General features: G+C 45.8%; 1 protein-coding gene across 1 annotated transcript in view; it reads right to left on the reverse strand.

Annotated features, from left to right (window-relative positions):
* The window catches only part of LOC143975926 (vomeronasal type-2 receptor 26-like), a 34062-nt gene extending 20165 nt beyond the window's left edge, over window positions 1-13897 (reverse strand). Inside the window, exons 1-3 of the mRNA XM_077478459.1 lie at window positions 13884-13897; window positions 10607-10898; window positions 9657-9774 (exon numbers count right to left, since the gene is read on the reverse strand). Of these exons, the coding sequence (XP_077334585.1) occupies window positions 9657-9774; window positions 10607-10898; window positions 13884-13897 (424 nt within the window). The remainder of the gene's footprint in view (window positions 1-9656; window positions 9775-10606; window positions 10899-13883) is intronic.
* Window positions 13898-17063: the final 3166 nt, after the last annotated feature.

Here is a 17063-nt window from a genome sequence, read left to right on the forward strand (position 1 = left end):
AGTGTCATTTCTTCAGTGTTGTCACATGAAAAGATATAATAAAATATTTACAAAAATGAGAGGGGTATACTTATTTTTGTGAGATACCGTATATATATTTATATATATTATATAAAATATATAATAATATATAATATATATAATATATATAAAAAGTAAAGCAGAAGCTCTCATTGACCCAACTGATCTAAGCCATTCTGAATTTGTAAAGCTTTAGCACTATCTGGCAGTGAAGTAGCTTGCCTTGAACCATTCCAACTCCTATTCTCCTACCCAGTGAGACAACCAATCATAGTAATTAAAAAAATCTAAAAAAATATGCCGTACTATCTACATGTTTACTGCTATTACAGCAGTAATTGAATAAAGTGTCAATAGTGCAATATGATACTATAATGTATAACTTACTCACATGCAAAATCACATACATAAAATTCATAAACTGCTTAACCACTTCAGCCCCAGAAGAATTGGTTGCTCAATTACCGTTCCATTTTTTGCGAAACTGCACCACGTCTCTTTAATTGACAATTGCGTGGTCGTGCGATGCTGTAACTAAACAAAATTGACATAATTTTTTTACCACAAATAGAGCTTTCTTTTGGTGGTATTTGTAAATCTCTGCGGTTTTATTTTTTGTGCTATAACAGCGACAATTTTGAAGAAAAACACAATATTTGTACTTTTTGCTGTAATAAATAGCCCCATTTTTTTTTCTCAGTTTAACCCGATATGTATTCTTCTACATATTTTTGGTAATAAAAATCACAAAAAGCATATATTAATTGGTTTGCGCAAAAATTATAGCATCTACAAAATAGGGGATAGATTCATGCCATTTTTATTATTATTTTTTTTTTTTACTAGTGATGGCGGTGATCTGTGATTTTTATTGAGACTGCAACATTATGGCGGACTCATCGAACACTTTTGTCATTTTTTTGGGTCGATTGACAATTATACAGCGATCAGTAGGGGTGGCCTTGCGGTTCGCCTGGTAGTTGGTTCGTGGCAAATTTTGCGTGTTCGCGATTCGCCAATCCGGCGGACTTCTGACGCTGTGAGCCCAGCGAACATATGCGTTTACATTGTGAAAGAACTTTGACCCATGATGACACATCCATCACGGGGTACAGGACAGCCAATAGAGACATTTCACATGGACAATTGGACATTCCCCCTACCTTATAAATAGACCTGATCTGGCGGCCATTTTACATTCTGTCTTTTGTCAGTGTAGGGAGAGGTTGCTGTGTGGAGCAGGGACAGACTGCAGTGACACAAATCACTAGCTATTAGGTCCACAAAAGTCCTTTTAAGGACTAGTATATGTGTACAGTATATAGGGTTCTGGTGCACTGCTGCTGACTGCTGTGCTGCTGATTGCTGAGTGCACTGCTGACCGATTCTGCAGCTGTCTTTTGTCAGTGTAGGGACAGGACGCTGTGTGGAGCAGGGACAGTCAGTTTAATCACTAGCTATTACCATTAGGTCCACAAAGGTCCTTTTAAAGACTGGTATAGGTGTAGAGTATATAGGGTTGTACACGTATAATATACTTTCTTTCAAATATAGAAAGCCTATTATACTTGACTGCTGACCGATTCTGCAGCTGTATTTTATCAGTGTAGGGACTGAGGGACAGTCTGCAAATCACTAGCTACTAGGTCCACAAAGGTCCTTATAAGGACTGGTATAGGTGTACTATTTGGTGTGCAGTATACAGGGGTGAAATACACGTATAAAATACTTGCACATATAGAAAGCATAGTATAGTGCATTTCCACTGTGCAGCATTGTGACTGCTGAGCGGTTCTGCAGTGATACTACAAAGAGTGACAAACGCAATAAAAAAAAAGGATTATAACTGGTGTGATAGACCAGTGGCCCCCAAAAACGACAGATTGAAGTGGGGTGTTATATATCTTCTTCCACATACATACTGCACTTGTCGAGAGACTTTTGTCACAGGGTCATTTAAAAAATGACAGGCAGAGGAAGAGGCAGGTCCTTCTGCAGGTAGGGGTAGGGCAGGAGCAACAGACTTGAGCCAAAGTGGCAAATTGCAGAAGGTGCGTGCGATTTCGTCAAACGACGCACCAGACTTGGTTGAGTGGCTCACTCAGCCTTACTCTTCTGCACCCTCTTCATCCTCTCGATCTGCACCCTCTTCAATCTCTGCTGTGTGCACCCCCAAAGACACTACCACCAACACCACCACCACCATATACCCTCCGCTTGAGTCACAGGAATTATTTTCTGGCATTGTATCAGGAAGAGGAGGTAGCAACAACCGCACTCAGCAGTCTGACGACAGTACCCAGATCAGCCCAAGGAGGATGTTGGTCCCCGCTGTTGCTGCCTACTCTGAGACCTCTAATTATAGTGGTGGGGAAGGTGACGTCGATGATGACGTGTCTAGTGATGTCACATGGGTGCCCACAAGAGAGGAAGCGGAGGGGAGTTAAGAGGGAGATATGGAATAGCAGATAGGGAGGAGACGCAGGTGGAACTTAGATTGCACAGGAGGGACAAAGCAGACCGCTAATGTATCAGGAGCGAGGCATCAATCATGTACGGTCACATCTGGCGCTCCCAGGATGCCGGCACATGTTGCCATCTGCAATCTTTGCAGTCAACGCATAAGTCGCGGTAAGCCCAACACTCACCTAGGGATGACCACCTTAAGAAGGCACATGAGCTGCCATCACCGAGCCCAGTGGGAGCAACGGAACCCACAAAGCCACACTCCAGGCTCTCACCGTCCAGCCTCGTCTTCTACTTCTCCTTCTCCTCTCTCCTCACAATTGTCCTCCACTCCACCTTTCATCATGCCATTCTCACGTTTTTCTGGAAAAAGGCAGGCTTCCGTGGGCCAAATGTTCGAGCATAAAAAATTATGATGCCGGATAACCCTCTTGCCCAACGGTTGACGGCTGGCTTGTCAGAACTGATAGCCCACCAACTACTGCCATATAAACTGGTGGACTCGGAGGCCTTTCGAAAATTTGTGGCCATTGGAACACCACAATGGAAGGTCCCAGGAAGGAAGTATTTCTCACAAGGGCATCCCAGAGCTATATGGCAAAGTTCAGCGGCAAGTGAATGTATCTCTGGCACACAGTGTCGGTGCCAAGATACATCTGACCACAGACACGTGGTCTAGCAAACAGGCAGGGAAGGTATATAACTTTTACTGCCCACTGGTTGAACCTTCTAACGGCTGTCAAGCATGTAACCCGTGGCACCTGTGTAGATTTGGTTTTACCGCCATGGATTGCATGCAGACCTGGCTCTTCTTCTACTCCTCCTACTCCATCCTCCTCCCTCTCCTCCTTGGCTGACTCATCCTTTTCCGCTGCTAGCGTCTCTTCCGCTGCGCCACCCAAGCTCCCCAGAACCTATTCGATATGCCAGGTGAGATGTTGCCATGCTGTGCTGTGTCTGTTGTGCCTGGAAGCCAAGAGCCACACTGGTCCTGCACTCCATTCATCTGTGTGTTCACAGGCAGATCAGTGGCTAACACCGCTCAATTTGACAGTTGGTAAAGTGGTGTGTGACAATGGTGCCAATCTGCTTAGCGCATTGAAACAGGGCAAAATTACACACGTGCCATGCATGGCACATGTCTTAAACTTGGTCGTGCAGCGATTCGTTGTCCAATACCCTAGGGTCCAGGACATCTTGCGGCAGACAAGCAAAATCTTGGCCCATTTCAGAAGATCTTACACGGCCATGGAGATATGGTACATGGCCATGGAGATATGGTACCTTATGCCTTCTTTATGGAGCGTGCATTGCATCGTGTCATTGATCAAGCCGTGGAGGAGAAGGAGCAGGAAGTTGAGGAAGTCGCAATGCTGGATGAATTCCCAGGGGGGGCTACTCTATCTGAGACAAGTCAACAACAGGAGTCTGAAGAGGAGTCAGAGGAGGATGGTGCCGGGGCGGATGAGGAGGAGCAAGAAGAGCATGCTTTTAACCTTTCTGGGATCCCTGTTGTGCGTGGATGGGGAGAGGAGAATGAGGAGGACGACATTATCCTGGATGATGAGCAGGAGCCAGGCCACCACACTGCTTCCAGTTTAGTGCAAATGGGGGCCTTCCTGCTCCAGTGTTTTAACAGGGACCCCCGTATAAAAAGTATAAGGGTCAAGGACCAGTACTGGGTGGCAATGTACTTAGACCCCTGGCACAAACACAAAATGGTGGAAATGTTAGCACCGTCACAGAGGGCTGTCAGAATGGAGCACTACCAGGCCTTGCTTCGAGAAATGCTGCCTTCTGCTTTTGCGTGCGCTGGCAGAGGAGGAATTCCCACTCCCAGAGAAGGAGTTGCGGGTACCAATCCAACAGCACCTGCAAGAAGAGGGCGGTTTGAAGATGTGTTGGTGACTTCTGATATGAGGTCATTCTTTCAGCCGACCCATCGACAGGTCTCATCCGGATCCAGCATCAGGGAACACCTAGACCGACAGGTGTCTGACTACATCGGGTTAACGGCCGATGTGGACGCTCTGATGAGGGATGAACCCTTGGACTACTGGGTGGGCAGCCTTGACCTCTGGCCAGAGCTTGCCCAATTTGCAATGGAACTTTTGGCTTTCCCCTCATCGAGTGTCCTGTCTGAAAGGACGTTCAGCTCAGCAGGGGGGATTGTGACCGATAAGCGCACTCGCCTAGCTCACAAAAGTGTTGACTACCTCACATTTATAAAAATGAATGAGGCATGGATCTCGGAGGAATTCAACACATGTGACTAGAAGACCATGTATATGCATAACTCTATAAACGATTTATATAATCTAGCACATGGACCTTTTTTCACACTATGCATTAAAATTCAAATAATTTAATGAATAACATAATAATTAGTCATTTTGAACAGTGGTTTCAAAAATAGGACATGCAGCATAGTCATTGCACAAAAAACATACCCATAACGGTCATCGTGAACATTCACTGCTGGACCAGTGGCTGCATTTGCATCATGAACAGGCGACACCTATGTCAAAAAGACAGAGTTGTACCGGGCCGGTCCCCACTCATCCACACAAGCCTACCAAGATGGCATTAATGGATATTGCCCCTCAATCTTCCTACAACCTCTCCTTAGTGTACGATCTATTGAAAAGTTAGGGAAAATATTTATTTCTGGTATTGATATTAAGCTACTCCGTGTCCGAAGGATTACTCCATGCTACATGGATCAATAGAAAAGAAAAGACATGGTACCAAGTAGACATGTGCATTCGTTTTCGTCCGAATGCATTTTCGTCCGAATTTCAGCTATTTTCGTTTTCGTTTTGACAAACGATAACGAAAGCACAAAATCCGAAAAACGAAAGATCCGACATAAATAAATGCTTTATTTTCGTTTTCGTTGTTACAACAGTTCGATATAGAATAGGAGATTCGACATGACTCTGACAACGTGTTTATAGAACCTATGGTCGAATGTGCCTAACCTTACCTCTATTAGTCCAAGATTATATAGAGAAAATATTCGACAGAGAAAAGATTTGACGGAGAGAAAAGATTCTGCAAGTTACTGTCCTAAAAAGTGTTTGGGGACCTGGGTCCTGCCCCAGGGGACATGTATCAATGCAAAAAAAAGTTTTAAAAACGGCCGTTTTTTCGGGAGCAGTGATTTTAATAATGATTAAAGTGAAACAATAAAAGTGTAATATTCCTTTAAATTTCGTAGGGGGGGGTTGTCTATAGTATGCCTGTGAAGGGGCGAATGTTTCTGGGCCTTAGAACTGTCGCTGCACAAAGTGTCATTTATGCAGGAAAAAAAGTCCTTTAAAATCACTCGCAGCTATTATGAATTGTCGGCTCCATAATACAGAGAACACTCATTGAAAGTCATTGATAAAAAAATAAATAAATAAATAAAAAAAAAAAGCGTGGGGGTCCCCCAAATTGAATTACCAGGCCCTTCAGGTCTGGTATGGATATTAAGGGGAACCCTGCCTCAAATTTAAGAAAAAATTTGACGTGGGGTTCCCCCTAAATATCCATAACCAGACCCTTCAGGTCTGGTATGGATATTAAGGGGAACCCCGCGTCAAATTTAAAAAAAAATTGACGTGGGGTTCCCCCTAAAAATCCATACCAGACCCTTTATCCGAGCACGCAACCTGGCAGGCCGCAGGAAAAGAGGGGGGGACGAGAGAGCGGCCCCCCCTCCCTCCTGAACCGTACCAGGCCACATGCCCTCAACATTGGGAGGATGCTTTGGGGGTCCGTGACCCCTCAAAGCACCTTGTCCCCATGTTGATGAGGAGAAGGGCCTCATCTCCACAACCCTGGCCGGTGGTTGTGGAGGTCTGCGGACGGGGGGCTTATCAGAATCTGGAAGCCCCCTTTAACAAGGGGACCCCCAGATCCCGCCCCCCCCCCTGTTTGAAATGGTAAGGGGGTACAAAAGTACCCCTACCATTTCACAAAGAAAGTGTAAAAAAATGGTTAAATAAAACAAAGACACTTTTGAAAAATTCCTTTATTAAAAATAAAAAAATAAAAAAAAGATTCCAGCGGCGGTAATCCACTCTTGCTATCCAGCGACGGACGGTCATCTCTCCCGCGATGTCTCATGTCATCCAGCGCAGCGAATCCTTCGTTCTTCTGTCTCCGCAGAGGAGACAATGCAGGGATTCCGGCTGGCTGACGTTTCTTAAATACGGAGGGCGGGGCCACCCGTCACCTGACCCCGCCCCCCTCTGACGCAAGGGGAAACCCAGGGTTCCCTGTGACGTATAGGTGACCCGCACCCCTCTGATGTAACACAGGCAGGTTTCCGTTACATCAGAGGGGGGCGGGGTCACCCATACGTCACGGGGAACCCCGGGTTTCCCCTTGCGTCAGAGGGGGGCGGGGTCAGGTGACGGGTGGCCCCGCCCTCCGTATTTAAGAAACGTCAGCCAGCCGGAATCCCTGCATTGTCTCCTCTGCGGAGACAGAAGAACGAAGGATTCGCTGCGCTGGATGACATGAGACATCGCGGGAGAGATGACCGTCCGTCGCTGGATAGCAAGAGTGGATTACCGCCGCTGGAATCTTTTTTTTATTTTTTTATTTTTAATAAAGGAATTTTTCAAAAGTGTCTTTGTTTTATTTAACCATTTTTTTACACTTTCTTTGTGAAATGGTAGGGGTACTTTTGTACCCCCTTACCATTTCAAACAGGGGGGGGGCCGGGATCTGGGGGTCCCCTTGTTAAAGGGGGCTTCCAGATTCTGATAAGCCCCCCGCCCGCAGACCTCCACAACCACCGGCCAGGGTTGTGGAGATGAGGCCCTTCTCCTCATCAACATGGGGACAAGGTGCTTTGAGGGGTCACGGACCCCCAAAGCATCCTCCCAATGTTGAGGGCATGTGGCCTGGTACGGTTCAGGAGGGAGGGGGGGCCGCTCTCTCGTCCCCCCCTCTTTTCCTGCGGCCTGCCAGGTTGCGTGCTCGGATAAAGGGTCTGGTATGGATTTTTAGGGGGAACCCCACGTCAATTTTTTTTTAAATTTGACGCGGGGTTCCCCTTAATATCCATACCAGACCTGAAGGGTCTGGTTATGGATATTTAGGGGGAACCCCACGTCAAATTTTTTCTTAAATTTGAGGCAGGGTTCCCCTTAATATCCATACCAGACCTGAAGGGCCTGGTAATTCAATTTGGGGGACCCCCACGCTTTTTTTATTTATTTATTTATTTATTTTTTTATCAATGACTTTCAATGAGTGTTCTCTGTATTACGGGAGCCGACAATTCATAATAGCTGCGAGTGATTTTAAAGGACTTTTTTTCCTGCATAAATGACACTTTGTGCAGCGACAGTTCTAAGCCCCAGAAACATGCGCCCCTTCACAGGCATACTATAGACACCCCCCCCCCCCCTACGAAATTTAAAGGAATATTACACTTTTATTGTTTCACTTTAATCATTATTAAAATCACTGCTCCCGAAAAAACGGCCGTTTTTAAAACTTTTTTTTGCATTGATCCATGTCCCCTGGGGCAGGACCCGGGTCCCCAAACACTTTTTAGGACAGTAACTTGCAAATTAGCCTTTAAAATTAGCACTTTAGATTTTGAACGTTGGAGTCCCATAGACTTTAATAGGGTTCTAAAGTATGCTATATAGTTAGCTCTGTCGAATCTTCTTTATACATTCGACAGACACCATAAGCCTTCCAAGACAGATTCGACCGTAATTCATGTGGATTTTCGGACGAATGCAATTTTTGAACGAAAAACGAAATAAATAAAAACGAATTTCGGGAGTAACTAAATAAATTAAGCTTTCGGACGAAAACGAAATCTTGAAACGAAATATTTTACTCTGCACATGTCTAGTACCAAGGATGTCCATATCCTACCTCTATAAAATCCACATCAGGGTTAAAGCAGGAAGCAGCAGAGGCCGCTTGCTCTCCTAAACTGACTACAGTGCTGGTTTATGGACCTACCGTATATACTCGAGTATAGGCCGACCCGAGTATAAGCCGAGGCCCCCAATTTACCCCCAAAAAACTGGAAAACTTATTGACTCGTGTATAAGCCGAGGGTGAGACATGGCTGTCCATCCCTGTGTGTCCGTCCATCCCTGTGTGTGTGTCCGTCCATCCATCCCTGTGTGTGTGTCCATCCATCCATCCATCCCTGTGTGTGTATCCATCCATCCATCCATCCCTGTGTGTGTGTGTGTGTGTGTATCCATCCATCCATCCATCCATCCATCCATCCCTGTGTGTGTGTGTGTGTGTGTGTATCCATCCATCCATCCCTGTGTGTGTGTGTGTGTGTGTGTGTGTGTATCCATCCATCCATCCATCCATCCCTGTGTGTGTGTGTGTGTGTGTGTGTGTGTGTGTGTGTGTGTGTGTGTGTGTGTGTGTGTGTGTCCGTGCAGCCTTGTGTGTGTGTCCAGCCTACCTGTGTCCCAAGCCTCCGTCCCGAGCCGCCGTCGTCCCGAGCCTCCTCCGTCCCGTGCCGTGCCTCCCCCGTGCCGTGCCTCCTCCGTCCCGTGTCTCCTCCGTCCCGTGCCGTGCCGTGCCTCCTCCGTCCCGTGCCGATGGATCGCCGCTCTTCTCGGCAGCCATTCTACAATTCAAAATTCCGCCTCCGCCTGTGATAGGCGGAACACTCAATTTCCCAGCAGCCTGTGTTCCGCCTATCACAGACATCCTCTCATACTCGTCCGTAGTATGAGAATGAGCGGATGTCCGTGATAGGCGGAACACTGACTGCTGGGAAATTCAGTGTTCTGCCTATCACAGGCGGAGGCGGAGAAGGAGGCGCGGCTTTTGAAAATTAATGTCCGCCGTCTGTCTGCTCGATACGCTGATCGAGCAGTCAGACAGCGGCGACTCGAGTATAAGCCGAGGGGGCACTTTCAGCCTCAAAAAAGAGGCTGAAAATCTCGGCTTATACTCGAGTATATACGGTACCTATCTTTTTAAAAGACTATTACATGAGGACTATATTCGTTATGGATACTTTTCCTCCTGCTTAAAGACTTCATAATATCCCCCCTTTCTTTTATTGTTATACATTTTATATATATATATATATATATATATATATATATATTGTATCATTAACTCTTAGTATCATATACACTGTTAGGGCTAGTTCCCTTTCCTGTGTTTGTTTGTACCTCCTAAATTGTGCCATAATTCTACATCTGTGATCATATCCATGTTATTTGTAATTAGTAGATCTAACAGAACATTATTTCTAGTTGGGGAATACATCAACTGATACCTGAACTTGTCCTGCAAGACATTTAAGAAACAGTGAGCTTTAAACGAGTGAGCAGTTCATACTGCTTAGTCGATATCTTTATAATTTAAGTCCCCCATTATAATAATTTTTCCCTGCCTGCCGCTATTCCTAACTGAGCTAGAAGATCTGACTCCTCCTCATCCTTCAACTTAGGGGACCAATAATGTATGACCACTATTATTTTCACCGTTTGCTTCTTCTCTTTGAAACTCCACTCACAGGGACTGCACTTCCTCCCTTGCTCCTGTAGCAATGTTGTCCCTCACGTTCACCTACGAATCATTCTTGCTATACGGATGCAATCTTTTCCCTCTTCTACCTTCCTGTCCCTCTCATACAAGTGGTACCCCTTGGCAGTTGCTAGCCAGTTGTGTGAGCTGCCAAACCATGTCCCTGCTATCTAAACAAAGTTGAAGTCCTCCTTGTGTATCAGCAGCCCCAGTCCTTCCTTTTTATTAGCTAGACTTCTAGCATTTGTGTGCATATGTTTTAGTTTTCTTTTACGGGCGCATATTATTTCCTCCCTAGTTTTTCTGAGGCTGCAATTGTGTTCTGCCAGTCTACTCACCTTTGGTTTAGGTATTCTGGTTATACCACCACTAATACCACTAATATTACCCTGGAAACTTCACTAAGCACAAACTATCACTTTCCCCCATCCCCCCCCCCCCCCCCACCACCTAGGTTTAAAGTCCCTCTAACTGTTTAGCCATCACCTCTTCCAACTGAGTTGCACCCTTCCCATTGAGGCGCAGTCCGTTCTTGCTACACAGCCAGTAGCTGACCAAAATGTATCACTATGTAGTAATAATTTATTCTGACCTGTGAGATTCCATATAGATTTAGCACTTGTGCTATGCGCATAGATATTTCTGAAGACCAATCGCCAATAACACCAGCCAGTTTATGATGCTCCATACAGGAGTAGTTTGGAATTTTGGCCGCAGCACCAGACAGGATGTTCAAAACACTCTCTATGGCCCTATTCACATCATTACAGGAATCATATATGTGATATCCCAGAGTCACATTGGGTAAAATATTGGGGTTCTTGTTTATCTCATCTATGGCAAATATAAAAGCAATTATATATTTGTAGTAATGACGGGAAGGTCTGTGAAAAAGCAATATTTGGAAAAAATATGAGATTAATAAGGAAATAGCACAAATCCATGCACTTGTGTTTGAAGCATGATGTTGATAATTTAACAATATGATAATAGACAGATAGCTTTGACACTACCTAACTACCTATGCCACAAAAATGCACCCTAGAAAATATTCATAGATATTGAACTCAAAAGGACTATTCTCATTCTTGGAGACCCTATGCAGTGGCAATGAGGAAAGAGAAATATTTTTCTTACCTTATGTAGCACTAAAGGAGCTGCTGGTTTGATTGGGCTTACCGTTACCTTCTTCCCCCTCGATTTACGTCTAGGGGTTTTCCGTGGTAGATGGCCCAGAAACTTTAGAGACTGACGACAGATCCGCGTAAAGGGATTTTTATTTGCAAAAACGTAGTTAACGAACAGTCTCTTAGTATAGGATCAGAGGGTTAGGAAGAAAGTTCAGGTACTCTTAGTGTCAAAGTCAATAATAAAGGACTTGCTTATTTTGACTGAATCCAGAGAATAGCCATTCACAGCTGGATGTTCACTCAAGTTGGATAGTCCCTCTCTCACAAGGCCTAGCAGCCAACAAGGTGCTTAAATCAGGAATAAGTCTCTGCCACAGACTTAGTTGTAGAACACGTAGGAATAAGTCTCTGCCATAGACGTTGTTGTAGAACATGTAGGAAACTAGGACTTGTAGAACACTCGTTTGGTACCGGTATCTTTCAGCAGGTTCGGCGATACCCACGAGATTGGATGCACTTAGGTCCCTCAGCCTCACCAGGCACTTGCTAAGAAACCAACCCATATCTGGCCTTCTTCTGAAGAGTCCTTCCCTGGATGCCTCTCCACAACCAGAGACGGCACCGGACCACCTACGATTCCTTTTGTTGGTTTCCTTGCCTCGGGCTAGCCAGCCCCGAGACATAAAGTCAGGTGGATCCACACCCCAGGCCATAGCCTTCCTGGGGGGGGGGGCTGGTCAGGAGGACCAGGCCCATGGAGTCAGAACATACTTCTGGACCAAAACCCCAAACCACATGACATCAGCATCTTAAGTACCCTCTCCCAGAAAGCACAGCAAGAGTGACACTCCCACTGGGCTGGCTCCAAGAGAAAGTAACCTTAAAGCACCCAACCAGACTGTGTTTCCATGCCTGCCAGAAGAGACAGTGCCCCCTATGGCCAGGCTGAACACCCTATAGTCCAGTCAGACTGATGCTGAGGTCCAAATTTGGAATAATTATATCCAAACCAAACTGCAGTTCAGGTGTAACATTAAATTTCAAAAAACATAGCGCGTGCTCTTCAGGAGCCGGCGCTACACTTAATTCAATAAAATAAGCATTTTACCTTATATTAACCCCTTCCCATCCAGCCCTAGCATCCATTTAACAGATTGCACAAACTGTCACAGTGGTCACATAATTAAGAGCTGATGATTGATACAGACCGGGAGCTGTCTATAACAGCTTAGTCACTGTGCTGAAAGCATGCAGTAGGTGTGCTCTTAGCACATAAACCTTAGCTGCCCATGGATGTATACAGTATATGTGGCATTAAAGCTCACATTGTATGTGAGATATGTGGGCAGCATAAGGTTAAAGGATATGTGAACTCATATTGTCCTTCACTTCTTAAAATACAACCGGAAGTGAAAGGAATTTTATGCAATGTGAGGGAACATCCCCTCTAGACACTTGTCACTGGAACAGGTGTCCCCAATAATGATTTGCCCTTCTTGTTCTGGTGAAAACCTTAAAAATGTTGGATTTTCCATTACTTTCTGTCTCACTGACTGTGATCACCTTGACAAATGGGTGGGTGAATCATCAGGGACACAGACAGCAATAAAAACATGACATGGGTTATAACCCTTCCCCACACAAAACTAACGAGAAGGGGTATTCTATATTTCATGGTGAAGTTCTCCCTAATAAAGAATATGGTTTCCCTTCACAGGGCATTCATGTTTTGTGGCATATAATGTAGTCGTTGTCGGTTTTTGTTGTTGATAACAATTTGGGAATGTAAAATCTGTTAAAGCGGGAGTAAACCCGCTGAGGTTTTTTTTTCTCTGACCTGCAAGGCAAAAGGCATAATAGGCTAGTATGCACCGCATACTAGCTCATTATGAAATAGAACGAGGCCCCGACATCTCACCTGATCCACACCGAGGGAGCTGACATGTTCCCTCGGTGTGTCTTCCGGGTATCGCGGCTCCGGGGCTGTGAGTGGCCGGAGCCGCACTATCGTCCCTCCCGTGCTGGCGCATGGGAGATTTCTTTCCGGCAGGGTCCGGCGTCTGCCGGACTTTCAGCCGAGAATCCCCTGTGCGCATGCACCGCTGCAGTCAGCGACGCTTCCCAAGCTATCAAAAAAGGATCTCAGGAGAGATCAGGAGGAAGATTCACTCTGTGGATTAGTGCTGAAGGCAATGGAGAAATAACAGCCTGATCTGCTGCAGAAGAGCCCCGGGAAAGAAGCCCGGCTACTACTGAAAGTGTGGGATCGGTTGCAGTTGCAACAGGGGGTGGTCTACCGAAGGGGCCCCGCTGAAGATCCCTAAGAGAAGTATCAATTGCTTCTGCCGGAAAAGCACAGAGAGAGGGTGCTGATCACTCTGCCCTACCAGCATGGTCATTTAGGAGCTGAGAGAACTCTTCAACTCATAAGGGACAGATTCTACTGGCCTAACATGAGGACCGAAATGGAGAGCTATTGTCATTCCTGCCTCAAGTGCATACAACGGAAGACTCTGCCTTAGAGGGCTGCCCTAATGGGCCACCTAGAGAGCCAAAGGCCAATGGATCTAGTCTGCATAGATTTTCTGTGTCTGGAACCCGACCTGAGTGGGCAAGGGGACATCTTAGTGGTTACAGATAATTTCACCCGCTATGCCCAGGTGTTCCCTACTAAAGACCAGCAAGCAGCCACAGTAGCAAAGACTCTCGTAGAAAAGTTCTTCGTCCGTTATGGCTTACCTCAAAGGATACATTCGGACCAAGGAAGAGACTTTGAGAGCAGGCTGATAAAAAGACTGTTGGATCTAGTAGGCATACAAAAGTCCAGGACTACTCCCTACCACTCACAAGGAGACCCTCAGCGGGAAAGATTCAACAGAACCCTCCTAAACATGTTGGGGACTTTAACTGCAGAACAGAAACCCCATTGGAGTAGACGCATTACTGCAGTGGTTCATGCCTACAACAGTACCAAATGTGATGCCACTGGATATTCACCTTAAAGACTGATGTTTGGCCGTGAAGCCCGACTACCAGTGGACATAGCCTTTGGTACCTCCTTGGACCACACATCAGAGACCTCCCATCAAGGGTATGTGGACAGACTGCGAAGGAACTTGAACTTGAGCTTGCTTACAAGCAGGCTCAAGCCACCTCGAACTCCAGAGAAAATAACTTCACAGACAGATGCTGATATCTCCTTAGAAGTAGGAGAGGATAATAATGGAACTCTTCGGGCAGAGGCCTCAGAATTTGTGAAACTCCTAGACGTGAAGAAGGTAACGGCCCAAATAAAATCAGCAGCTCCTTCGGGGGTCAGTGCTACATGTGGGGCTCGAGTCCGGGATTTTATGTTACCCCTCACAATGAAAGAACTGTACACGTGACCACTACTGGGTAGAGGGTTGAATTTTTGGACTACGCCATTTTGTGAACAAAATGATTGACATCCACTGTTCGTGCGCTGTCAGGGCGTGCTTATTCCTTCCTTCTCTGGGCTGGCTGCTCAGCTGTCGGCTAATTTCCAGCTCTCATCTCTCTCCACAGTTACCAGCTGTTCCTGATCATGCTCGTCTGACCTACCTACTTAAAGCTATCCAGCTCACTTCACCTCTGCCTTCGCCTTGGTCACATCACAAGAAACCATCCCCTGTGGTTCTGTTTAAAGACTGGCTTGCTGATATCCCTTCTGGCTCCTTATCCTGATTTCTGTTGCTCTACTTGGATCCCTAACTCTGGCCTGGCTGACTACTCTATATGGTTATTGGACGCTGGCTATGCTTTGACTATGCATTTTCTATTTACCTTTTTATTTTTATTAATAAACAAGTGTGCTTTAATTGTACTTCTGTCTCAGTCTGATTCATGGTTTCTGACAGTAGGCGAAGGCCATGAATTCAGAAGATACAGTCAATCCACTTGTTGGTAATACTTTTTCCAGATTGGATGAGCTAGATCACCGCATGGATCAGTTTGCCATGGCCTTACAAACGTTCCTGAGTCGCACGGCTCACCTGGAATACCCCATGGTGGCTTCTCCGGTACAACCTGAGTCGCAGGCCGTCCCTGCTGCTGCGCCAGTCTCTGTGCAGGTACCGCCTCGAGTATTACCTCTATAAGAGGTATGTCTGGTTCCGCTCCGCTTCCCTAGCGATTTGGGGGTGATCCAGTTCAATGCAGAGGGTTTCTCATTCAGGTTGAGATATACTTCAAAATTCTGCCCCAGGCGTTTCCCACAGACAGAAGCAAAGTAGGTTTTGTGATATATTTTCTTTCTGAGAGAGCCTTGGCCTGGGCTAACCCTCTATGGGAGACACAAAAACCTGTTGTCTTGGGTTACCCTCAGTTTGGGGCCTCCTTTAAAAGGGTATTTGACGTTCCTGCGTGCTCCGCTTCTGCTGCCAAGTGCCTCATGTCCATCAAACAGAGTACGAGAACTGTTGCTGACTACGCCATTGAATTCCGTACTCTGGCAGGAGAGGTTGCTTGGAACAATGAGGCCCTCGTGGCTGCTTTTTCTCATGGTCTCTGGGATTCCATCAAGGATGAGATAGCAGCCCGATACAGTGGTGTGAAAAAGTGTTTGCCCCCTTCCTCATTTCCTGTTCCTTTGCATGTTTGTCACACTTAAGTGTTTCGGAACATCAAACCAATTTAAACAATAGTCAAGGACAACACAAGTAAACACAAAATGCAATTTGTAAATGAAGGTGTTTATTATTAAAGGTGAAAAAAAATCCAAACCATCATGGCCCTGTGTGAAAAAGTGATTGCCCCCTAAACCTAATAACAGGTTGGGCCACCCTTAGCAGCAACAACTGCAACCAAGCGTTTGCGATAACGTGCAATGAGGCTTTTACAGCGTCCTGGAGGAATTTTGGCCCACTCATCTTTGCAGAATTGTCCTAATTCAGTTACATTAGAGGGTTTTCGAGCATGAATGGCCTTTTTAAGGTCATACCACAACATCTCAATAGGATTCAGGTCAGGACTTTGGCTAGGCCACTCCAAAGTCTTCATTTTGTTTTTCTTCAGCCATTCGGTGGTGGACTTGCTGGTGTGTTTAGGATCATTGTCCTGCTGCAGAACCCAAGTTCGTTTCAGCTTGAGTACACGAACAGATGGTCGGACATTCTCCTTCAGGATCTCTTGGTAGACAGCAGAATTCATAGTTCCTTTTATCACGGCAAGTCTTCCAGGTCCTGAAGCAGCAAAACAGCCCCAGACCATCACACTACCACCACCATATTTTACTGTTGGTATAATGTTATTTTTCTGAAATGCAGTGTTCCTTCTACGCCAGATATACTTGGACACACACCTTCCAAAGAGTTCCACTTTTGTCTCATCGGTCCACAGAATGTTGTCCCAAAAGTCTTGGGGATCATCAAGATGTGTTGTGGAGAAATCGAGACGAGTTTTGATGTTCTTTTTGCTCAGCAGTGGTTTTCTCCTTGGAACTCTGCCATGCAGGCCATTTTTGCCCAGTCTTTTCCTGATGGTGGAGGCATGAACGCTGACCTTAACTGAGGCAAGTGAGGCCTGCAGTTCCTTGGACGTTGTTGTGGGGTCTTTTGTGACCTCTTGGATGAGTCGTCGCTGCGCTCTTGGGGTAATTTTGGGCGGCCGGCCACTCCTGGGAAGGTTCACCACTGTTCCATGCCTTCGCCATTTGTGGATAATGGCTCTCACTGTGGTTCGCTGGATTCACAAAGCTTTGGAAATGGCTTTATAACCCTTTCCAGACTGATAGATCTCAATTACTTTCTTTCTCAATTGTTCCTGAATTTCTTTGGGTCTCGGCATGATGTGTAGCTTTTAAGGATCTTCTGGTGGACCTTACTGTGTCAAGCAGCTCCTATTTAAGTGATGCCTTGATTGTGAACAGGTGTGGCAATAATCAGGCCTGGGTGTGGCTAG

The sequence above is a fragment of the Lithobates pipiens genome, unplaced genomic scaffold, assembly GCF_037356315.1.
Source record: "Lithobates pipiens isolate NorthernLeopardFrog02 unplaced genomic scaffold, aLitPip1_a1.2 Scaffold_13, whole genome shotgun sequence".
In the NCBI taxonomy this organism is placed as follows: Eukaryota; Metazoa; Chordata; class Amphibia; order Anura; family Ranidae; genus Lithobates; species Lithobates pipiens.